General features: G+C 31.9%; 1 protein-coding gene across 5 annotated transcripts in view; it reads left to right on the forward strand.

Moving 5' to 3' along the window:
- Nucleotides 1–26,740, forward strand: part of Lrba (LPS responsive beige-like anchor protein) — a 728,436-nt gene that overhangs the window by 240,636 nt on the left and 461,060 nt on the right. For all 5 annotated transcript variants that reach the window (XM_046459031.1, XM_046459033.2, XM_046459036.2 and 2 more), the window contains exon 35: nucleotides 24,670–24,734. In XM_046459031.1, coding sequence (XP_046314987.1) covers nucleotides 24,670–24,734 — 65 coding nt within the window. The remainder of the gene's footprint in view (nucleotides 1–24,669; nucleotides 24,735–26,740) is intronic.

The following is a 26,740-nucleotide window of genomic DNA, read 5'->3' on the forward strand; positions in this document are numbered from 1 at the left end:
TTCAAGTCGACATTTTGCAGATATTGGGTGGGGATGTTTTGAGTTTGATTGATAATTTTTTTTAGCCTGAGATAGGGTGGGAAGTAAAAAGCTACCATCTTGCCAAAATTTTAATTAATTTTTTAAGAGGAGATGGAGAGGATTGAGTGCCAAAGATCGAAAGATCAGGTCAAAAACTCCTTTTTAATCACATAAATAATGGTTATGCTTATGAACTTAACATCTGCAAATTTGATTTAGAACTTTACAAATTAGTTGGTGTTAATTTCATGACAATCAGCCATGTTCTGATTATTTTCTTGAATCTTTTCAAAACTTTTTCCTTTTGCATTTTTTTGAACAAGGTGCTTAATCACATTTTATTACAAATGGAAATTAAAGCCTAAGTTTCAAAAATGAGGAAGTGATCACATTTGGTTGTTGACAGTAAGACCAAACTGATCACTATACATTTCTTTAAAGCTTCAACTAGCATTATGTTTTTCCATGTTCATTTCATTCATTAATTGTTGATTAGGAGAATTTTATATTTTATCTTATTTACATTTTAATAACAGGCAAAATGTTGCTATTTAGAATTGAAAACTTTCTGAAAACATTTAGCATTGCATTTTTGAGCAAAATTAATTTATATTTCAGGTTTAATAAATTAGATTCATTCATATGTTGAATCTCATATAAAACAATTGAGGAACTATCTAAGCTCCAAAAACTGTTTAAATTAAATCCCATTACTTCTCAAAATAAAATTGCATACATTCTTTAGGAGACTGTATGTTCTTTATGCACAGAAAAAAGTTAAACAAGTTCTCAACAATATTTCAGATTCATCGTCACAATCATGTAACTAATTTGTGCCCCATATTTGCTGTGAGTGCTATGTATAAACCTGATGAAATCTACTTGAATTTAAAGAAAATGTTAAATAAATGTTTCAAGTAATATTACTCCAGTGTTGTATACAGTGTTTGAATCTTGCTCATTTGACGTTAATATCATTTTTGAAAGAATTGACATTGCATTCAAGGCCACTTTATAAAAGCGTTGTGTTGCTCATCCTAATTCAGTCTGACATACATTCCAATAACACTACCTCCCTTCTTGGGTTTAAAGCTAAATTTATGACTCTGCATTGTGAAGTGCATCATTTAAAAATGGTTTCAACCCAAAACATCTAATAAATAAATAATGTGTATGGCTACTCAGTAGTAGACTTTCTAGACTAGAAATCATTCCATCGGATACTCAACAGTCCACTATCGGAGAGGGCTGTCAGATAAATCTTGTGGTAGCTGCATTCATGTCCTGTAAATCACATATTATTGTCTGAGCCTTCTGCCAGGTCATCTATTCTTTTCCCATTTATCAGAAATGCATACAGTATATAGAAAAACTAGAGGCAGCATGTAGTCTGTCCTGGCATCCTGAGTAATTAATTAGCAGCAAAAGGTAATTTAAAATGCTAACATAGTCTGATTTTTCTTACAAAATTTTTAAAATCACAGTAAGTAGATTTTTGGAATTTAAGGAAATATTTTCTTCACCTGAAGGTATTGATATAAGACTTGGTCAATTTTGACTTAAGTGTTTTTTCTTTCTGTATCTCTGAACTATTAATTTAAACATTATAATATTCATAATAAGAATCAGCACCATTCTCATGTTAGTTTTGTCTTTGAAATTTTTTAAATCATGAAACATACCTTTTGTTTTTTTACTTTATACTCTTTTTTTTTAATCCTAGATTTCTTTTCTGTTTGAGTTTATCTTTTCTGAATATATGACACTAATGCTATTACCTTTGCCTTTTTAGTTCATGAACTTTTCATAGTTGTGATGGGTAGTTGATTATGAGTGTGTTATTTCAATACCAGTACACACACATGCATGTCCATTGTTAGGTCTCTTACTGCTTATACCTCATTTCTTACCATGTATAAGGTATTTAAAGTTACCCAAATGTGCCATTTTATTTTTGTGTGTGGGCACATGCTTTTTCTTCCCTAAAATGCCCCCTTTTCAAATGTGGTAACTCTTTAATTGTTGACTTCTCATTATTAGGAACACAGCTTAATTATTCCTTTCTCAGAGATGTGTATGACATCTCTTTTATCTCTGTTTTTCATTTCATTGCATCCATCATAGAATTTAACAGTACTTGTAAATATGTATGTGCGAATATGTTCACTTTTACTGTTAGTCTTCCTTTCTACACTCCAGATTCTAGGAAGGCAACAGCCATTTCTGTTTTGTCATTAAAATATACTAATACTAACATAGTCCTTGGCACTTGAAATTCAAATCAATATTTATGGGAAACTTCTAGCAGTCTTTTCTGGCCAGTGTTCCTTGACTTCCCGCTTTCCCACAGTTCTGTGCGTCAATGTGGTATCATTCAGTGCACTCACTAATCCATCTCATTGTAATTTCATCATGTACTTTAATTGCCCATGGTTTTTCTTTGCCGTCCATTTAGAGTATAAATTTCTTGAAGGCAAGAAATTTTTCATTTTTGATTCCATCTCAAATATTACATATTGCTGAAGCATATGTTTATATAATTGTATAATTATTAAGTGAATGGCAACAAAAGTCATAAATCATCATGTTTTGGACTTTTTTGTCTTTTTTCCTCATCTTTTTTATTGGTGCATTATAGTTGTACATATCATGGGATTTGTTATTACATATTTGTACGTGCACACATATAAGAGTACAGTTTGGCCAGCAGCACCTTTTGGTCTTTTTCATTATGAATATTCCCTTACTTTTTGATATTAATTACTTCTTATATTAAGTGCCAAATTTTATTAGATCAGCTATTTTGTCATTACTAAATACTCTAGTTGTGTTCATGTATAAATAGGGTCTTTGCTTTTTACATTTTCCTTTGACTTAATTAGACTCACCTCTTGAAAAAATCAACTAGATTGAGGCCTAATTTATATACAATAAATATGTACATTTTTTTAAAGTGTACAGTTCAATGATTTTTGACATATTCATAACCATGTAACAGCCATTTTAATCCAGGAAGTTTCTCTATGCCCCTTTGTAATCAATCCCAACCTGTGTCACCTCAAATGCCACTGGTTTGATTTCTGTTACTATGGATTAGTTTCACTTACTGTAAAACTTTATATAAATGGAGATTTATTTCTTTTAATTGGGCCCTTAGATACTCATACTGTAGGGATACATTTCAAACTTTTACACTAAAATTCACATCCGATTTTAGAAAATTATGTAATCTTTAAAAAGAAATCATTGAGCCAGTAAAACAAAGGATTATTTTTTGCCAACTACAAAATAGGAATTTTTACTAAAAATTGTGTAGTGGCAGTAGAGTGTTTTTCACCTGTAAAGAAATCCTATTTATAAGACTTTTGTACAGCATCATGTTGGGACCATTAGCTATATTTTTTAGAATTTTTCATTTTTACTGTCCGTCAGGCTTATTTCAATAATTTCTCTACTAAGGAGCTTTGTGTGATTCTCCTTGCCTTGGCTGAGGCTCCTCCTTATGCCTCCTGTGGTTTTACGCATCCACTCATTCAGCAAACCTGTGTCATGGTTTTAGTTGAGCCCCTCCCTTTAAGCTATGCCTTAAATAGATCAAGAGGCAAAAATTAGTAAGAAAGACAAATGACTATAATGAAAAATAGAATTTTATAAGGATTGAAAAATAAAGAAAACACTTGGACATGGATAAGTATTAGGGACAAAACTAGTTACCAGTCCTTATTTGATAGTTTATTTTTCTTACAGTAGATTTTTTTTTAAGAGCTTTATAGTTTTACATAGTAGTTGGGTTAATCCCAGCAAACTCATACATGCTTGGAATCAATTTCAGTTCATGATTCCCCCTTATCCCTTCCTCTTTCTCTTCTTCTCCTCCCTTCCATCTCCCATCTTCCTTTCTCTACTGTACTGGACTTCTTTGGCTTGTCAATTTATTTATATTTGATTGGTTCTTTCTATCTGTGTATAAAGCCAAAGTGCCCTGTGCTATATTTATATATGCACATAATATGATTTTTTAAGGATTCATTTTTCATTGCTTCCTCTTACCCATCCCTCGATTCTGCCTCTTGCTCCTTCTTCCCTTTATCTTAAAGTTATCCTTCCCTCTCCCTTTCCTTTATTTTATGAGTTGATCATTTTAGTCTACTAAAATAGCTTTATAGTCAATTTTTTGGGGTTCTATGTTTTTATAATTTCATCAGGATCAACAGATAATACAGTTCCTAAAGCATTTCCTCTATTCTGTCCAGTGTCTATAACTTTTCATTGTTTGAATTCTGGTAGCAATGTGCCTCCTTGATTAATTTTCACACTCTGACTTTTCCAATACAGTTATTTCCAGAGTGTGTACTGTGTGATAATAATGCATGTTCTGTGAAGAAAGTATATAGTATTAAATAACACTGGAAAATGTTGGTTTAAATATATTTCAATTAGATGTCTTGACTGTAGGGTCTCTTAAGGCCACTAGTAAATACATATATGTGTGTATACATATTGTGTATACTTATAAAATAGTGCTTATTGTTGAATCTGTAATGATTCACATTTAATCACAGAATCCTTTTTATTATCATACTGCCTGTGGTTAATTTTTGTGGAACATGATTTGTGAAAAGCTACTGTTGTGTTAGAGGAGGGTCAGAGTGTGGACTGAGAAAGTGTCTCTTTTTAGTACTCTGCATTTATGTTACTCTGTGTCTTCAGTTGCAGTGAATAAGGAAAAACATTAGATATGCAAAATTATAGCTGTTTACTCCAGAAACACTGATTATTTTTGTTTTGCTTCATTCAAAAGAAACTATCTCATTCATTTGTTCCCTCTCCTTTGTAAGTAATTTGGACATATCTCTCAGTTTATGCATTGTTTGTATAGGGAGAGGTTTTTAGAACTTATCATAAGAAGGACTGGTATTCATTCTAGAAGAATTCAAATTTAACCCAGAATGTGTTTTGTTTTTACCATATTCATGTAGAACTAACCTCAGGTTCAAAGATAAATTTAAATGTTTTGCTATCAGTTGAATGTGTAATTATTTTCTATATTTACTGAACAAATCATTTTGGACCAATAGTGTAATTCATGTTCTGTGATCATGTTTCAGCATTGGCATAAAGCCTAGAAACTAGAGTCAAAATGTATTTTGTATTAATGAGATATGACATGTACTGTTTTATATCCAATTATAGAAACTGTACTGTGCTGTATATTTAAAAAGTACAAGAGTTCCAAAGGTGATAGATACACTAATCTTTTTGTGACCCTCATCTGAAAAGTACTTGAATGCAATAAATTTTCAATAAAATTTGTTAAATAACTGAAAATATTAGCCGTAGGCTCAGTTTTTTAAAGTTGTAGATGGACACAATACCTTTATTTTATTTATTTTTATGTGGTGCTGAGAATCAAACCCAGGGCCTTGTATGTGCTAGGCAAGCACTCTACCACTGAGCTACAACTGCAGCCCAGCCATAGACTCTTTGTAGTTATAGCTAAATACTTTTTTTGACCTATATTAGCTGATACTTTTGATACACATTTATCCATCCAAACATTAATTAAGATTGCTTGTAATCAAGACCTAGATATAGCAATTTCAAGTTATTATTAAAATGCTAATAAGATTAAAGAATTAAAAGTCAAGAAATGACATGAATGCCTGTTTGAACTGAAATTTGTAGTAATTTTATGTTTAAGAAAGCATAATTTGTGTTGTTTAGTCAGGTGTTTCACTGCTGTGACTAAAGTATCTGACCAGAACAGTTTTTTGGGAGGAAAAATTTATTAGAGTGCTCACAGTTTCAGAAGTCTTAGTCCATAGAAGGCCAGCTCCATTCTTCAGGGCTTGAGGTGAGGCAAAATATCATGAGGGAAGAGTGTGGGAGAGGGAAGCAGCTCACATGGTGATCAGGAAGCAGAGAGAGGTCTTCACTTGCCAGATACAAATATATACCCCAAGCAACTCTAATTCTCACCACCTCCAGCTACACCCTACCACTTCAGTTACCCCTCAGTTAATCCCTATCAGGAGGTTCATTCACTGATTGGGTTCAGACTTTCATACCCACAATCATTTCTCATCTGAACCTTCTTGCATTTTCTTTCATGTGAGCTTTTGGGGGACAACTCACCTCCAAACCATGACATATGTATAGGTAATTCCTAAATATAATAAACAAAAGTGATCTCTCTTGGTGAGCCCAAACCTTGAGAAATGAGTGGAGGGTAGAATACTGGTTGTTCAAATTCAGTCAGGGGTATTTGGAACCATCCTGAAGTTAATGATTCTTTAGATTTTTTTGAGAAAGTCAATCTTTAACATGCTCAGATTTTATTTTTGCATCAGAACATGTTATCTGAATCTGTGTTTATAGTATGTAATAAAACATACTCATTCAATATGTTTTCTTTGCTTCCACTGTACAATAGGATGAAAATAATTTTAGACCCCATTAACTCTTATTCATCTTATATTTCTAGCTTTGGTACTGCCGACATTGGGTTCACAGAGCTAAGTACTAAGAGTTTAATTTGTAGACCTAAAAGTGGTTTTAGCACTTGTCATACTATATAGGAAGATATGTGTCTCATTAAACTCTAAACTTCTTGGTGACGGGAAACCATTTCTTGTTGTCCCTTTTGTCTGTGGTGCTTATCAGTGTCAACTGCATATTAAACATTTCATAGGTATATTTACCTTATTGAGGTAAAGATTCCTTCTTTAATCTTAATTCTTGAGTTTAGATTCATTGAAAAGTATTTTAGGTAAGAGAAAATTCCTGTTTGAAAATTATATTATTCCTATTAAATTCTGCCTCAATCTGAATTAGCCCTTATATTTAGGCTTCAGACTCTTTGATTCTGAATTCTTACTCTATATTCCATGTGTTTGAAAGAAGCATGATAAATTCTAAATCCCCTTCACCTGATCATTCTTGGGTCTTAGTTAAAGGAGTCACTGCTAATGATCACTTTTGAAGAAATCAGTTTTGTGCCGTAGATGTTGGTCTTTGTGGAGAACCATTTTTATCACCTGATAGCTCTGGGTTCATTCCAGATGCTTGTAGGCATCACAGCTTCTGCCAACAAAAGAACTGTGACAAATGTTGATCCTCTGGCTCTTAAGAATGATATGTTTGCCTAATATTTTAAAATACCTATTTGTATGTCAAGGTTTCAGAAAAGAAACAGATCTACTTAAATAAAGCAGAATGATCTCACCATTGTCTTTCTACATCCTCAAAGCTGTTTGGATGGCAACAAATTTGCAAAGTGCGCTAAATGTTGAAACACATACTTTGATATACTGTAAATAAATTATTCTATTTCCTTTGAAACCAACCTTTTATTACAAGGTAAATAGGACTTTAGGGGACAATAGGTTTCTTTAAGACCAATTTATATGTAGCTTGGTCCAACCAGGATTAATATAATTCTTATATTTCAACATTTTTAATGTTATTCTTCACTTTTTTGATATGTTTATACCTCTTCCTTAGAATCTACTTTCAGAAAATTAGTGAATATAAATTGATTATCCTTGAGATTTGCTATTGTACCTAAGATCTTTTGATTGCAGATGGGATGAAAATCAGTAAGGCAGTGTCTAATATTGAGATAAAAAATAAATATAGCCTTTCATTATAATCACCTGGTTTTGTCATGGACCTACCTGTGAGAGTTTTATCCTCATAATGCACAAAGGCAGGGAGAATAGGCATTCTATATTGAAATGCTCAGTTAATATAGTTTTGTGTGCAATAGAAATAGTTGATTTTATAAGAAGGCATCAGACACCTTTGCAGCATAGATAGGAAGTCATGAGAGATGGAGAGGGTCATTGAAGATTCAGGCTCTATAAATTGGTCATGAAAAATCTGAGAAGCACTAACAATTTTGAAGTATATAAAATTAGCTTAATGTCCATACTTTATATTAATTTGGCAAAATATCTGTGTTTTAACTTCATTCAAATTTTTATAATATTCTATTATAAATATATATTTATATTCATATCATTTTTATTATAAATATTATTTGCCTTTCAACAACAGCAATAATATGTTAAAGTTCTAAATAGATCATTTAAGTACCATTTTTTAAAATAAAAAATTTAGGTTGATAAGTTAGCAAACATTAAGTGCTCTTTATTTTAATTTGGATGTAGACCTTTCCATAATATTTATTTAAAGTTCTTGTTCCTGTCAAAGAAACACATAATTTCATTTTAGATGCAGACTTTAATCTGAAATACAGGAGTCCTGTTGATTCACCAGCACACTAGGATTTAGAAAACACAAGCTTTTAAGGTAAATTTTGTGGAACTGGCAGTACACCCTGTGGCTTGGCAGTCTAGTCAGAAGGATGATACCATGCTGACTATATTACTACATCTTTGAACATTACTCTCAAGGGTGGTAAATGCAAAACAAAGTAATATCAACTGGCACTTAATTCTGCAAGTTCCCTGCTGATTGGGGTATTCAGTGAAATGGAACTCTTCCTGACAGGAAGTCAGTCTATGAGTATGGAGACATCTGAAAATAAAGTGTGTTTTAATTTGGCACCCTACTGTTTTACAACTAGTCTTTTAAATTTGGGATTAAGAAGAGAGTTAGAAAAAGGGAGGAACACACAAATGGGAATACCCTTAGCATAACTTGTTTTCTTCTTTTTTTTTTGGTTTTGTTTTAATATAATACTGAATACAGGTCAGTATCTTTGTTTTTCAGCTATTATTGCTTGGGTTTCATAGTTCTTTTTATTACTTAAAATCAATCTACTGAAAATTAAGGTATAATGGAAAGGCTAGTTTGAAAGTGTGTAACTTGAGATTGCTTTTCTTTAGTGCCAAATTCTCTGATAATTTTTGAAGGTTCAGGCTATATTCTCATATTACATATTTTTCAAAAACAGTGTATAACATGATGGATTTTAGTGCAAGTTATCAGAGTTCATATTAGCCATTCTAGCTCCTTACCATACAAGTTAAAATCTTACTGTCTTTTAAAAATGTTTGTACTCTTTGGCTTAGTTCACTTTGAGCTAATATTGTTAGTACTGTAATATGTCAATATGTACAGTTAGAACATGATAAAAATTTTGTAAGGAACAATACTATATTAGTAATTATGTATGTATTCCATCTATTGTGTCTTTTTTATTTGGTCTGTTTTAGTTAAGCCACCAGTTTATAGTATGAAAGTTAGAGACATGCACTAAGTTTTAACAAAATCTGAGGTTTGATCTTTGATCTAGGCCTGAGTGAAGTAATAATCGAAACCCAAAGGTAGTTATTTGCTTTTCCAGTAATAAATTCCTTTGCTGCTTGAAGTGAACTATTTGAGATAACAATTGTTCCCATCATGAGTGATAAGAGGAGGAAGGAAAATGACTAGGGCAGGTTTTTAATGAAAAATGAGGCCAGAAAATGCTGTGATGATAGATACTGAATTTAATAAATGTTTTCCTTCTGCAGCTTATTAATTGTAACCTTGGGTTTATTCACTTGTTTCACTTGTGTAAGCCTTTATTTATTAAGTAAAATGGGTGTATTAAGATCTTATTATGTAATACATGTGAAACTGTGTAAACTGTTCAAAGAACAAAGGTTACAATTTAAAATTATTAGATGCTGAATCTCAGTTTTTAATAGCATAAGAAATACTTTCTATTTAATATTTTCAGTGCTTCTTATTTTTCTTTTATGAAATTAATTTGACTTTTTAGATCCTAACCTCACAAATTTAGTTTGAACTATTTTTTAGTCTCTTTGATTATTTTTCTATTTTTAGAGTTATGTTCCAGGCTATTGTTTACATCTTGAATAAAAAAAAATTTGAGCTAGAAGAGATCTCAGAGATTGACAAGTTTTTACCTTTATTTTCCATGTAGGTAAGGTTAATGGGTAACATTCACATTTTCCAAAGACTCTCAAAAGTGATTACATGGTTTTCAATTCTAGCCACAATGACACCTCTTTCTAGGAAACCAAATAGCATGTACCTGGATATAAGTAACTTTGATGTCATCATAGGGGTTACTACTCTAATGATTTTTAAAGGTCTGTTTGTAAACTTGAGTAGTTTTCATTTATGCTACGTTTCTTTTAGCAGAGCTACTGTCTTACCCATAATTGAAAAAATTTTTGTGGTAAATTTAAACTGATTATCAACCTTTTTTTTTCCCGACCAAATATATAATTAAAAATTGCTCAACATGGTGATTCTCAACCTCAATCCTATTAGAATGGAGGAAGGACAAAAGGAGATATCATTTGAAAAGGCCTCTCTGAAGAATCAGATTCTGATGAAGAGAGTAGATCTTAAATATTCTCACCACAAAAATAAACGTAGATGAGGTGATGGATGTTAATTATTTGATTTAACTATTTACAGTGTGCACAACATTATAGTTGTAAATATGTGTAGTTTGTATTATAACTCTGACCAGGACCTTTCAGATTTTGTAACATTTCAAATTTCAAATGTTCAGAATAGAAATGCTCAACTTGTATCAGTGTTTCAGTTATAGGGTAGGTCAAACAATACTTATATCATGATGTTTATCCATAACATGGCTTAGGACTTTTCTGTTACAGTTGATGTCAGCTACTGTTTTCTTAAAAGTATTGATAAATATTTGAAAAGAGTTACAAAATTATCTTGATTGAAAGATCTTATTCTTTTTCACCAGGTAAGTTATTAAAGCTTCTGATTGGCTATAAATTATGATTCTTGACAAATATAAGAAATTACTATAGCAGGTAATATATATGTCTTAGATATGTTTAAAATCAGAGACCAGAGTTTTATAGGTGAATATAGTATGAAGTTTGGAATATTTTAATTGTGACGATATATCATCATTTTGTAACACAAATATTAAAAAACCCTAATTTGCTCCTAATGAATACCAACCAAATGTGATGTTATTTCAGAGTTATTTATATATTATTTGAAGTTAAACTTTGAGCACTGAAATTAAAATCCAATTTTATATTAATCTTAACAATTTTTTAAATGATAACATAGTATCAGTTTACAGTGGTCAGTGTTCAGAGTGGAAGACCCCAGATGGTTAAACAAGAAGAAACTTTTCTGCTTTTAGTTAAAAACTGCTGTTTCCTATATGGCTTATTTACCACATGTTTAATTCTTAATGTTGTGTGCCGTGGGACTGGGTATGCAAAAGTCAGCAGAAAGAGCTCTGGTTTTTACATCTAGAGCTATTACTTGCTGTACAATAATAAAGACACTATTTTATTGGGTTACTTGTAATTAACTTCAGCACTAGGCATTCATATAAATCATTTGTAATCTGTTTTCTTTAGATTTTTATTCTTTTAAACTGGTTTAATGTACGTGCTTTCTGTTCTCTTTTTACATATTGATTGAGATTGTAATTGCTTTTTGGAATTAGGCTGTCAGAAACAAACATATATGAGGATTCTAGAAATGATTGAGGCAAGCTAATGAATTTTATATAGCATTTTATAAAGATTTGTTCCTGGAATAAATATTCAGTAGTAATATTGTTTTGCTTGTGAAACTTAACAAACTAGGATTTTATTCTCTCAAAAAGTATCTAGATATTCAAACAGTTAAAATTGAAAACAGTTTTAATTAGAATATATCTATATGTTTGATGTTTTTGAAAATCCTGACAAAGATATGCATTTTCTTTGAACTCCTATTTATCAAATTGATATTCTCCTTATAATTGTAAACATTTGAATCTTGTAAGTTTTCATGTTTTGCTGTTAATCACATCTTATATATTGTTTGTGCTCCTACTTTTTTGATTATTAGTTTAAAATAGAATAAAAATAAAATGTAGGCAGAGATTTTTGAATTAAAGAAGTAAAATTTCAAAAGAAATGTATCTGTGTACATACTTTTGACTGAATTTAAGGTAACAATCTTTATCATTGTAAACTAAATATTAGAAAACCCAAATTTGACTCTTAAAAATTACTTCATTGGAAAATTTATAGCAGTCTATAGAAAGGATTTAGAGGTATGAGATAATTTAATTCTCTCTTATGATATTATAATCTTGACTGATCACTTATATAAAATTATTGTTTATTGTGTTGTGGTTGGAGATAGGAGGCATGCAGAATACTGTGCACACATGTCATGAAATCAGTGCTTTAAAAAAGAAGGTTAGTTGTTAAATACTTTTTATTACAGCGGCATACATTACATTGTTTAAAAATGTTTTAAAAATAATTAGCTGTTTTATATAGTTTTAATGGAAGTCTTTCATGTTTCTCTTCCAGCATTCTCTAATGAACACTCCTTGTAATTTCAGTGCAGGCTTTGAGATTCCCTAAAGACTTGACTTCAGACCTCAAAGGGCAGCAGTTGCCATATGTCTGGAGGACTAGAGTTGCCAAACAGACTGACCATGTCCTAATAGGACACATTTATATAGCTCCCGAATGTGGAGCCCTGATATAGTCTTAATGATGATCATCTGTTGAGAGCTTGTAGCTGGAAAGGGTTAGAGCAACTTTTGTCACCTTTATGGAAATCAAGCTTTCTGTATTGATTCATGAAAGATACTGACTAATTGATGCAAGTTTGGAAGTTATTAGAAGGATCATTATCGGTTGGGTCATATATTTTTACTAAAATGTTTAAAAACAGATTTTTAGAGTCCAATATATTAATGCTTTATGTGCCTAAATGCAGCAATGAGGAAATTGTCTTTTAATGATTATTTTGAAATTATTAGATGTTATTTTAATCTTTGGTGTTTTAACAATCTTTGTATCCTACATTTTGTACCTCCCACGAAGAGTTATTTTCTCAATATTCAATTCCTTCTGCATAGTCACATTGAAAAATATTTAAGTAGCAATTATAAAATTGAGCCATTTACTAATCAGATTTTAATAGAATTTTTTTCTTTTCTCTTATTTTTAACTTTATACATATATTTATATATATTTCATTTACTGGCTGAGTGATTTTGTACAAAATAGATGTACATTTTAGTTGTGCAGTTGACAAAAGTAATTGAAATCAGAATTTTCCAAAGGACAGTAATCTATTTTTCTATTTCATTGAGTAATTTGTTTGGTTTATCATATAAAGAGATCTTTCCTTTACAATTATGCTATATTCTTTACTGGTATGTGGTTACTCAAGTTTATGTCTACATGCTGTTGAGAGACTGCTGACACAAAGTACAAACAGTATAGAAAAGCTATTGATAGTTACTTTGAGCACATAAGATTACTGTATCTTGACTATGAACAGTTTTGCCTAGTTTTGACCTTTGCCCTGTGCATAATGTGTTTTTCCATTTTGCATAACTACCTTCCCTTCCTCATTTGATCTCTCCTCTGTGGCCTTCTTTAACTTTTTAATAGTATTTATGTCACCTCTTTTTAGGTAATTGGAGCTACATCCTTCCAATTTTATTTATTTGACAAAGGCATAGATAACTATAACATCTTAAAAATTGGTATGGATATTTAAGTAAAGAACCCAAGCCATAAGCATACTCATTAACTTGTATCTGGAGTACTAGCTATTTGGGAGGCTGAGGTAGGAGATTCTCTTGAGCCCAGAAGTTTAAGGGTAGACTAAGCAACATAGCAAGACACTATCTTGAAAAAAAAGGGAAAGAAATAGCAAACAAAAAATGCTCAAGCCTTTAAAAAGTAAACAAAATGGTTTAATATGAGTTTAGAAGTTTGTTAACTTAAATTTTTCTTTATTCCTTTCTTTTTAAAAAATATTTATTTTTTAGTTGTAGTTGGACACACCTTTATTTTATTTATTTATTTTTATGTGGTTCTGAGGATCGAACCTAGGGACTCGCACATGCTGGGCGAGCGTTCAACTGCTTAGCCACAACCTCAGCCCCTTCATTCCTTTCTTTAATTTAAATTATGCTTGGTTTCTGAGATCAACACTTATTTTAAAAGGAGAATATTTTACTGTCAATAGAAATAGAGTTAATTTGATTTGGTAGGTCAAAACACTTTAGAAAAAGAACAAAATTTTATTAATTAGCTTTGATACATGTTTCTATTTTCATAGTATTTATGGAGCTTGAATGTTTATTATTTAGAGGTTCTTCAGAATAATATTTGCAAAATACCTATTGTGCACTTAAAAAATATGTATTTCTGGTAGCCTCGTCCACCCACCCTCAGCCCTGGGAAGCAGTCAGGTGGCCCTGTCCACCTTCTTGAGGTCCTGGGATGCAGCTAAGTATAGCTAACGTGGAGTGGTTCCAGGAGGCAAGTCCTGAGAAGGCATTGGCATGGCTTTCTGGCAGTTCCCCCTTCTACCCCTTACTGGGCATGTTGTGCTGGGCTCACTTGATTCCACAGAGCCTCTCTGATACCACATAGCTTTGAGAAACTGAGGAGCACTCTAACCTTTGCTGCTGTGCCAGCCTGTTTTTACCTACCTAAACTTGCCACAGTGTCCCCATCATGACACAAGACATGGAAATTTACAATTGCTGGTCACCCACAGACATGAGTGCCACATTTAGAGATGCTGGCAAACCTAAAGCATCTAAGATAGCTTCTTCCTAGCTGGTGGAACACTTTTACAAACCCCTGAAACCTAGGCTACTGAATCACCTGCAAGTGTGGCTGACATTATTTATAATTGAAGAAGTTATGTGGAGATTATAATGCACCCACCTTGGACCAAAGCCATTGTAGCCTACCCAATTGGCTCCCTAAGCCACATCATCAGCAGAACATCTTGTACTTAAAAAGTCACTCTGTAGAGGCAGCTGAACCACATGGTGCACAAATATGAATGTAGGGACACAAGAACCATGAAAAAGCAAAATAATCTGACACTTCCAGAGTAAACTTGAGTTCTTGAGGAACAGAACCCAAAAAGAAATTGTTGAATTGCCTGAAAAAATAATTTAAAAATGATGATTCTCAGAAACTTAACAAGGTACAAGAGACTACACATAGTTCAGAAGAAATTAGGAAAATAACTGGTATGAATGAGATTCAACAAAGAGATAGAGATGATAAAAAAGAAACATGTTGAAGCTGAACAACTCACTAAAAGAAACCATACTGTAGAGATTCTTGGTATTTCTCATACGGATGCAAGGGTAGTTCAACATAAACAAAGCAGTAAGCATATTAAAGCACATCAACAGAATAAAGGACAAAAGTCATAATATCTCAAATGATGCAGAATAAGCATTCAACATCCCTTTTTGATAAATACCCTCAACAACTTAGGTATAGAAGGCACAGACGTAAACACACTAAAGGTGATGTATAAGAAACCCATAGCTAATATCATATTGAATGAGGAAAACCTAAACTGTTTCGTTTAAGATGTATAATGAGATAAAGTTGTTCTTGTTCACAACTCTTATTCAACATAGTAGTAAATGTCTTAGAGCAATTTGGTAAGAGGAAAAAAAGAAAAATGAAGAAGTCAAATTATCTCTTTTTTGCAGTTGATATGATTTTATATATATAGGACCTAAAGACTCCATCAAAAAACTTTTAGAGCTGGACATGGCGGCACATACCTATAATCCCAGTAGCTCTGGAGGCTGAGGCAGGAGGATTGAAAGTTTAAAGCCAGCCTCACAATTTAGCAAAGCCCTCAGCAACTTAGTGACACCCTGTCTCTAAAAGGATCACACAATAGGGCTGGGATGTAGCTTAGTGGTTGAGTGCCCTTGGGTTCAATCCCTGGTACTAAAAAAACAAACAAAAACAAATAAGCAAATCTTTTAGAAATGATAAAATCAATAATGATTAAGAACAAAATTAACATTAAAAAATCAGTAGCATTTTAAAAAATATTTACTTAGTTTTTTAGTTGTAGTTGGACACATTACCTTTATTTCATTTATTTATATGTGGTGCTAAGGATTGAATCCAGGGCCTTGCACATGCTAGGCAAGTGCTCTACTGCTTCGCCACAACCCCAGCCCCATCAGTAGCATTTTTTAATATCTATAATGAACTTGCTAAAAAAGAAATCAAGAAAACAATCTCAGGATGGGGTTCTGGCCTAAGGCAGAGTGCTTGCCTAGCATGTATGAGGCACTGGGTTCGTTTCTCAACACCACATATAAATAAATAAAATATAGGTCCATTGACAACTAAAAAAAAAAAAAAAACATTAAAGCAATCTCACTTATAGGAGCAATAAAAAAAAAAGACAAAAACCCACATAGGAATAAGTTGAACCAAGGAAGTGAATGACATTTCAATGACATTATGACAAAATGTTTGTAACCCCAAAATTATTTGTAGCTTACAGACATTCTTCAAAAAAATTGAAAAGAAAAAAAAAAAGGATGAGGAACTTAAAAAGACCCCAGATGACCAACTGAATCTTATGTGAAGAGAACAAATCAGGGGACTGAACAATACTTTACCTTAAAATATACTACCAATACACAGACCATTGGAACAGAATAGAGAACCCAAGATAAATCTACACATATAAGCCAATTGACCTTTAACAGAGGCACCAAATGATATTGTAGAAAAGTTAGTCTTTAGTAAATGGTGCTAGGATAACTGGATATTCAGTTGCAAAATGAAGAGGCACCTGTCTTTCACTGGGTATAAAAATCAAATCAAAATGGATAGAATACTAAATGCAAAACTGAAATTATGAAACACAGGGGAAACATTTGAACTGTATAGACAATGCTGTTTTGGATTAGACTTTAAAAACTCATGCAACGAAAGGAACACATAGGCAAATGTGATCTTTCAAACTAGGAATATTCTGCACAGCAAAGGAAACAACAGAGTGAAGACACACTATAGAACAAGAGAAACTGTTTTCAAACTATTCATCTGATAAGGGAATTAATATCCAGAATATATAATGAACTCAAAACTCATTAGCAACAATATACAGATGATTTGAATAGATATTTCTCAAACGATATATAAATGCCTAAAAATGTACATGAAAAAATGCTTAGCATCATTAATCATCAGAAAAATGTAAATAAAAAGAATAACAGGTAGTTTAGAGAGAATCTTTTTCACCAGAATAAAATAATACTGCATTCAGTATTAATTTGATGGTTTGACAAAATTAGTGACCGTAGAATGGATTCTGCATAGTGAATCTTGTCTGTCAGTGGCCTGATTTTATCTGCTTTGGAATATGCTAATATTTGGGAGTTAATTTTTAAGGTTAGGTAATTTCATATAGTACCTTCAAGACACCAAAGAATGTTTCAGGAGGTTATTTATTTTGCAGAAAACAGTGAAGTTAATCTCTAAGGAAATTAGGATTCTATTAAAATAATTTAAGTGAATAATTGTATACAGTACATTTATTGGTATTTTTCCACTATGTTTATTTGTGGAGAGTAGGGAGGAATATACTTAATGTTATTAATGAAGTCTTCTTTTTTCTATTAAACAAAAGACTTTTTACACCAAAAGCACATATTGGAAGTTTGGTAGAACTCTATAGATTTCACAATATATAGTACCTTGTTGTATTACTTAAGAACATTAGTAAGCTAAGAGTATATTTTAATAAAAATTGACTAGTCAACAATTATGGCTTTAGGAAGTAATAATCAATTAAATACAGCTTAGGAACAGGTATGAAATTATTGACTGTTGATTTTTGAGTTCTTCCTCTCTAAAGTGCTGAAATGTGTTTTGAAATTACTTAGTTGCATTAGTGGTTGGATTTGAGGCTTTTAACGTTTTTTTTTTTTTTTTTTTAAATCAGTACCTCTGGGGAAAGGATAACCAAGACTTTAAATGTACTCTGAATTTTGTATCAGTATATAATTGTAAATATTGTGATGAAATATTGAAATGATCATGAAAGATGATGATCATTAAGCTTTTCTTTCAACTATTAAAACTCACTAAAGGTTATATTGAGCTGTGGTTTATGAAATTGTTTAGACTAACGCTTTCTTTGATAATTGTTTCTGAAGTGGAGAAAAATGCCTTAGGAGAGCATGATTAATGAATATTGTTTTTGGTTTTGGCAACATCTACAGATTACTGTAGAGAATGTATTATTATGTATTATTGTAGACTGTATTATTATGGAGAAAAGTTGTTGGTTTTTACCAACATCTGGATTATCAAACAAATTGAAAGATTTTTTTCTGATGGGCTTTAAATTTTTTTGTATGCATTATTAATTCTTATCAGCATGAACTTATATATCTAATACTTGGCATTTTATTAAACAGTGATCATTAATATTTAGAAGTGGATTATAGAGAAATGAAAACCCAGTGGTGTCTTTGAGGATTATATATTATTTTTATAACTGTAGCCAAAATATACGTAATATTTTTTACTTTATTCCTGATCAGATTTTTTTCTACTGTGAAATTGTAAACTATTTTTTATTCTATACCAATATATGATACTTACTGACAGTTAACAAATGAGGGTTTATAGATATGATAGATATGCCCATCCTTGAGAAAACAAGAATGGAAAGAGTGACAAATTTGAATTTCTAAGCTTCTATAAAAAACTGGTATTTTTTCTATTCTGTATGTACCTTCATGCCTCATTTCTTTAAAAAATATATATATTTTTAGATGTTGATGTGCCTTTATTTTATTCATTTATTTATATGTGGTGCTGAGGATCAAACCTAGTGCCTCACATATGCTAGGCAAGTGCTTCACCACTGAGCCACAACCCCCTAATTTGTTTAAAATTTAAAAGAAAAAAATGTATTTTATGCGATTTTTCAGATCAAGTGTAGTTTGTGTTTTATGTGGTTAAATTTTGATAGTTATACAGTACTGATTTGAACTAGTTTTTCATCTAACTTTAGCACTGAAACTTAAAATCTCTGTTGAATTTAAATAGCATACTTCATGATTTTATATGTAAGTAGAAGCTTGTGTACCTAATGAAATTAAATAAAAATGACATTTGCTTGTTGAAAATATGTGTCTTTTCAGCTGGTATTTATCCAAATGGAGTTTGAAATTTGTCTGTATTATATGATAAAAATACCTTCCTATTGTAGTTTTAGATCATAAAAAATGGATTTGAGAAAAATTGCATTAATAAATACTTTTACAATTAAATTTTTATGTATACTTTACTTTTTAGAGTGATTTTAGATTCACGCAAAATTGAGTAGACATACAGAAGTTTTTTATGTAGTCCCTATACATGTTTAACCTTGTCCATTGTCAGTATTCTCTACAAGAGGGGCAAAGTTGTTACATCTGCTAAACCTACACTGACATACTTGTTATTATCCCAAATCCATAACTTACATTAAAAGTTCACTCTCAGTGTTGTGCATGCTATAGGTTTGTGCAATATGGCGTATATTCAACATTATATTATATGATGAGCACTTCCACAGCTTAATGATTCTTGCTTTTCTTTCAACTTATTTTTTAGTTGTAGATGGACATAATGCCTTTATTTATTTTTATGTGCTGAGGATTGAACCCAGTGCCGCACATGTGCTAGGCAAGCACTCCACCACTGAGCTATACTCCATCCCCCGTCCTTGCCTTTTTTCCTGATTGATTCCTTCTTTTCCTCCTCCTCCAAATGCTGATCTTTTTTCACATTCTCCATATTTTTTCCTTTTCCATAATATTATAACAGTTGCAATCATAGGATATAGACTTTCAAATGGGTTTCTTGTCCTTATTGATGTGTATTATTATGTTTCTTTCATGCCTTTAAGGGCTTTATTGCTCATTCTTTTTAATGCTGAATAATATTCCATTATCTGATTTGTAGCACAGTTGATATACTCATCTTCTGAAGGATGTCTTGATTGTTTTCAAGGTTTGGCTTTTATCAATAAAGTTGCTATATATTTCTTTGTGAGGTTGTTAAGTATGCTTTTAATTCCTTTGAGTTAATACCAAGGATCACAATTGCTGGATCATAAAACACAGCTAAAGTGACTGTATCCATGTGCATTTCCACCAACTGTTGAATGAAGTTACCGGTAGCTCCATTGTTTGCATTTGTTTGTGTCAGTCTTCTGGATTTTGGCCATTCTAATGAAAGTGTCCTAATATGTCATTGTTGCTTGAATTTGCATTTCTCCAATGACATAACCTGTGGAGAATCTTTTATATGCTTTTTTATATCTCTTGTTTGGTGAAGTGTCTGTTAAGGTCTTTGGCCCATTGCTTAATAGGGTTTTTCCCCCCCCCATCCTTGCCTTTTAAGAGATCTTTGTACATTTTTAGATAATAGCACTTTATCAGATATGTATTTTGCAAATATTTTATTTCATTCTCTTGGCATTATATTTTGTAAAGAGGAAATATTTGATTATTAGAAGTAAATTCTTTTTATTTATTATTTATTTTAGTTGTAGCTGGTACAATATCTTTATTTATTTATTTTTATGTGGTCTTGAGGATCGAGCCCAGTACCTCACACGTCCAAGGCAAGTTCTCTGCCACTGACCTACAGCCCCAGCCTCTAGAAGTAAATTCTTAACTTCACTGATAAGATTAATTTTTTTTCCACTGGAATATGCCTTTGGTGTTGTATTTAAAAATCATTGTCAAGCCCAACGTCATTTAGACTTTCCTCGATTATCTTCTAAGGGTTTTATAGTTTTACATTGAAGTCTGTGATCCATTTTTAGTTAATTTTTGTGAATGATGTTTATCTAAATTCATTTTTTACATGTGAATGTTTAGTTTTTTCACCACTACTTATTGAAAAGACTGTCTTCTTTCCATTGTGTTGCCTTTGCTCCTTTATCAAAGATTAATTGATTATTTATGTGGGTTTATTTCTGGGCCTTATAATGTGTTCCATTGATCTGTTCGTCTGTTATTTTGAATATATACTTTCTTGATTTCTGTAGCTTTGTAGTAAGTGTTTTTTTTAAGTTAGTTATGGACATAATTCCTTTATTTTATTTATTTTTATGAGAATGGAACCAAGTGTCTCACTTATAGTAAACAAGTGCTGCAGTGTTTAAATTTTTCTTCTTTAGTTGTAGATAGACACAATACACTTATTTTATTTACTTATTTTTATGTGGTGCTGAGAATTGAACCTAGTGTCTCATACATGCTGGTCATGCAGTCTACCACTGAACTGTAACCACATCCTCTGTAATAAGTTTCTTTTTTTTTTATGGTACTGGGATTGAACTTAACCACTGGGCCACATCCCCAGCCCTGTTCTGTATTATATTTAGAGACAGGGTCTCACTGAGTTGCTTAGCAACTCATCATTGCTGAGGCTGGCTTCAAACCCACGATCCTCCTACTTAGCCTCCCGAGCTGCTGGGATTACAGGCATGTGCTACCTGCCCAGCCTATAGTAAGTTTTAAAGTCAAGTATGTTAAGCCTCCACCTTCATTCTTCTCCTACACTAATATGTGAACTGTTTTATGTCTGTCTCTTTAAACTTTAGAATCAGTCTATTGATTTCCATAAAATAACTTGCTGATATTTAGATTGGAATTGCATGGAATTTGTAGATCAGTTTGGGAGCAACTGACATCTTGACAATATTGAATTATCCTATCCATGTATATGGAATATCATTCATATTTGTTTTTCTTTGGTTTCACGAGCATATTGTATTTTTTCATGTTGATCTTGTACATAATTTATTTAGTATTTTCTTATATTTATGTTTAGAGGTAGTATTGTTATAAATATAAATATATTTATATTTAGAGGTAGTATTGTTTTTACTTCAAATTCCAGTTGTATTCTACAACCTTGGTATTACCATGTATTAGTTCCAGAAGTGTTTGGGTCAGTTATTTTGGATTTTTCATGTTGACAATTATGTCTTCTGTAAACAAAAATAGTACACTTCCTCCCATCATTATACTTTTTCTTAAAAGTATATATTTTTTAGTTGTCAATAGTTCTTTATTTATATGCAGTGCTGAGAATCGAATCCTTTACTTCACACATGCTAGGCAAGTGCTCTATCACTGAGCCAGGACCCCAGCCCCCGTCATAATACTTTTAATTTCTTTTTCTTGTCTTATTGCATTATCCACAACTCCCATAATCATGTTGAAAAACAGTAGTGAGAGGGAGCTTCCTTGTCTAGTTTCTGGTAGTAGATTCTTTGAAAAGGAAAATGACTAAGGCAATAATTTGTCATTTGCTAAACTATTTCTTCTATTCTTTCTTAAGTTCTTTTTTTCTAGTAAGGGAAATAACTTTCACCATATTTTTCTTTCATCTCCATTTTGAGACCCCCCCCCCACCCCCTTAAACTATGTGATCTGAATGAAAACTCACTCAATTTCAGGTCTTGTCTTTCCATTCTCTGGTGTTATATCAGATTTCCAAATGGCTTTCCAGCAAAAGTGCGTGTTAGATAAGAAAGCTGAGAAGTGAGTGAATGCTGTTTTATGGCTGTGGCATTCCTGGTGGTATCATGTTTCCATTCGATAACTTTCTGCCTGCCTACAAAAGTCACAGTTGGTTCTTTTCATCCCCTTAAACTCTAAGCTACTTCTATAAACTTCTAGCGTTTTCTCACTCTTCCTAGGGCATGAGACAGCTCAGGTTGTTTTTGGTCCATCTCCCATTAAATTTGTCTTTGTTCTACTGTTCCTATGCATTACTAGATTTGGGTAACTCTTTGAAGCTTGGTATGCCACTGTGCTGTGCCTGGGAAATGAAGTGTGAGCCTCTTTGTACCAAGATCAAAAAACGTATCTGCAGTTTTGTTTATTTTCATCTCCCTCCCAATACCTTTTGGAGACAAAGAAGGTGTGGCATGTGCTTCTCTCTCAGGGGTATATTCTTTCATGGAATTTTATTACTTTTCTTTGAACTACCAGTTTGTTAATTTCATATTGTTAGAAAGAAAAGGATTTTTAATCAGTTTCACATTTCTATTTTATGTTTGATTTGGTTTATGTTAGTGAAAGAAATTTAGAATCTGTGTTTTGTAGTTTCAGTGTGTGGCAACTATGGATTTTGAGAGATAATATTTTGTAGACTTTGAATCATGAATTTCTAATTGTTAGTAAATGATAATGAAATATTGTACCTGGAAGAAAATATCGTGAGGGAATGTATAATGTGGAAATGTAATGTGATCTGTCCTAGGGCATATCCTATTATGTCTGAATCAGAATCAGAACACAGATTTCATGACCACCTAGTCTTTCCTCAATAATATGTTGCTTTACTTTCTTCTGCTAGATCAGTCAGAGACTACCTACCCTTCATTGTCTACCTGACTTTGAAGTTGATTTTCATCTTACTGGACATATTTATTTTTCATTCTACTGTACATGTTCTGTTAGCGTGATCATACCTACACTATTCATAAAATGGAATTATTCAACAAAATCATGGCATGCAGTCATTTTAGTTCTGATAGCCATGTTGGATTTTTCAAAACACAAATAAAGATTGAACAAAAATGGTATAAAAGGAGAAAATGGAAAAAAAAAAGGCTGTGATTAAAAAAAATGAAGTAGAAAGATATTAATTTAAAATTACATGGAATTTAAAACTTTTAATAGTTATTATATTCAGAAAATATAACCCAGTTTATGGTGAACAATGGTTAGTAGCTAAGCCTCATATTGTTTAGGTGTTATGAGAAAATAAAAAGATAAGTTAAGAGGTATCATATAGTTAGAATGCAAAGGGCTTTTGGGTACTAAGAAACATGTCTTAATGTTAGAGGATAAATTTTTCATGGGTAAAAATATAGTTATAGTCTTATGCCATGTATTTATGGAGCAGTGAAATACAGTTTTTCAGCTCACTGTAGTTCTAGCACAATTCATTATTTTATTTTCCTCAATCATTAATCATCATTTTTTAAAAAGAAACATATTTCTTAACACTTCATACATAAAACTATGTTTCCAGTTCATTAAAAAGAGATTTGTACATGAGTTTGTGTGTATGTTTATAGACATAAACACATACATAAATGGCTACCTTTATTGGCACTTCCTGATTCTCGGTCTATTTCAATCAATGCAGGCCTTTTCCTATTATCTTAATGCTTGTTTTATGTATGTTTTGCGATAAGAATTGTAGAATTCATTTGGTTACACTTGCTGATTGACTTATAGGCTTTTAATTGTATATCTTTTCAGTGGATAAATGCTAATGGATAAAATAATAGGTATAAACTTATATATTGCTAATATCGAGGGCAATAAATTACAGTTTTCCAGCTCATATGTGGATCTAGCACAATTCACTATTCTTTTTTGTCTTTTTCCCAATTACTAGTCATCTTTTTTTTTTTTTAAATATGTTGTATTTACTAATGTGTTTTTTTTAAAATGAAACAAAAAAATCTCTGTCTTTGGGTTTTTCTTTTTCTTTTTTTTTTTTAACTGCGTTTCTTACTGCCTTTTTATCCAACTCCCAACTATTTTAATTATGTTAGTTTATAATGATATAGAACAAAAGGGCAAGATATATGTGGGTAGGCTTATTTAGTTTATGCCAAATAAAGTTACTCTTTGCTTGTTTAATACTTTTCAGTATCAATCTTTGTGTGTTCATAGGGCTGTGCGAGGTAAGCAACATGTTTTATAGAACTTTTCCTTTAAAAACTAAGGTATAAGATTGATGTGGGGATGTTTTTCATGACTATTGTTTTAAAAGAAATAATTGAGTGATATTTCTTCAACTATTTTTTGCTGTCTTTTAGGAGTGGCAGAATTCTATTCAGAAGAATGCAGGTCTTGCTTTTATTGAACTTGTCAATGAAGGAAGGTAATCTATTTTATATCCATTTATATTCTGCTTTAAAATGTTGTATTTCTCCCATATGAAATACTGATATTTTGGGGTTCTCTCTCTCTTTTTTTTTTTTGCAGTCAGTACTGTAGTGAGTCCTGATATATTGATTATTACAAATATGTTGACATTTAGTAACTTTATAATTTTCTTCATGGTTACATACCGATTGATAAGATTCCGGTCTTTATCTTTCAAGAAATGTGGGTGTTTTGCAAAAGTAAACTGCTTATTCTATTTGCAGATATAAGGAAACGTCAGATTTGTACTTTTTGTGAAGTTGTATTATGTTTATAGAGACCATAATTAGATGCCTGTGATGTCTTGCTTTTATCATAGTCTGGCCATAAAGGGAAGTGGGAACAAGTTTTGTTTTGTGTTCTGATGTGATAAAAAGGGAAGAGAGTGAATAAGTAGGTATCATTCCATTTAAGGAGCATAAACAGAAGAATTCAAAGAAAGAAAATTCAGTGGAAGGAAAAAGAAGCAAAGAAAGTACAGAGATGAAAAGAGATAAATTAGGGGAAACAAATTTGAGTGAAAGAATTAAAAGATCAAAATAAACTGAGTAAATGATGAGTTGACCACATTGATATCTTGGGGTATACTGATCCAAAGCCTCTTACATGTTTTGTTTTGTGGTAGCTGACGTTGAAAACCCAGAGTAGAGGTTGAAAGGTGTGACTGGCTGCTCTCGGAAATAGTGTCCTCAGCAAAGTTATTGTTTTAGGGATGTTTCTTTATAGAGTTTTGGCTGATGTTTTGGATTGATCCTATGACTGTAGTAACTGTTTGAACTAATAACTAGGAATTTAGGTGCTCATTTTAGTACAGGATAAGTAGAAAAGAATCAGCTTCATTTGATTTTAAATAATACTAATTTTTTTTACTTAGAATTGTAACTTTTTAAACTTAGATTACAGGTACAAGCTAGTATTAGAAACAAATAAATGAACCTGCAATTTTAATGCTTCATGCTGTGATAGAAGCAAAGAAGTGCAGGGTACTTTCACACTGAGAAATAGAGTTTTCAATTTAGTATGGAAGAATCACTTAAAACTTAATCAGAGCACATTTTATTTTTTTTTTTTTGAGCATGATTCTTGATATGTTTTCAAGGACAAATTTGGTTAATCATCTGTACATTAGAAGAATAGGATTTATGGATAAATTGGAGTATGTTTGGTGAAAAGCATTCATAATACAGGGAACAGAATATTTGAAGCCATTGTGATGTCAGAAAGAAAAAAAGATGTTCTTGTGTGTGTTCCTGTGTGTGTGTGTGTGTGTGTGCACATGTACACTTGCATGTACTGTTAGGTGGGAATGTGTTTTGGAGTTGATTGGGCATCTGGATTACAAAAGGCCTAGCACAGAATAATTGGACTTTTCTCTAAAGGTGTTATGAAGTCTGTGGCAGATGTTATGTGGAAGAGTGTCATGAAATTTGGTTTTTAGAAAGATTACTAGCAGAAATATTTAGGATAGGTTGAAGAAGAGGAGTCCCAATTGAATTCAAGAACTGTAGCAAGTGATTCATATAAGAAATAGAGTTAAAGTGTAGTCAATAGTTGGGAAGTAGGAGGTTATCAATAAATATTTCTCAATGAATAAGTGACTAGTACTCTACGTTTTTTGAACGTTTTCATCATTCCTGAAAGAAGACCTATTTGTTAATAGTCACTTCCCATTTCCCTCTTCTTCTAGCCCTAGCTTGCTTACTATTCTATTTTATTTAGATTTTCCTGTTTGAAACTTGTAACTGGAATCATTCACTGCATGGTCTTTTTGTAACTGGCATTTGATTGTTAGCTGCACATTACTGCAATGAAATGTCTAAGGAAATTGACTCTATGGAATGAAAGGGTTTACTTAGGTCACAGTTTTAGAGGTTCAGAGAACAAACAGCTTAGTGTAGACTTTGTGAGGGCCATCCCTTGACTGCTTCACCTAATGGTTAGAAGGCCATATAGTATGTGTCA

This window comes from Marmota monax, unplaced genomic scaffold (assembly GCF_021218885.2).
Source record: "Marmota monax isolate L192 unplaced genomic scaffold, Marmota_monax_Labrador192_F-V1.1 WCK01_AAM20220418_F8-fsc00002, whole genome shotgun sequence".
In the NCBI taxonomy this organism is placed as follows: domain Eukaryota; kingdom Metazoa; phylum Chordata; class Mammalia; order Rodentia; family Sciuridae; genus Marmota; species Marmota monax.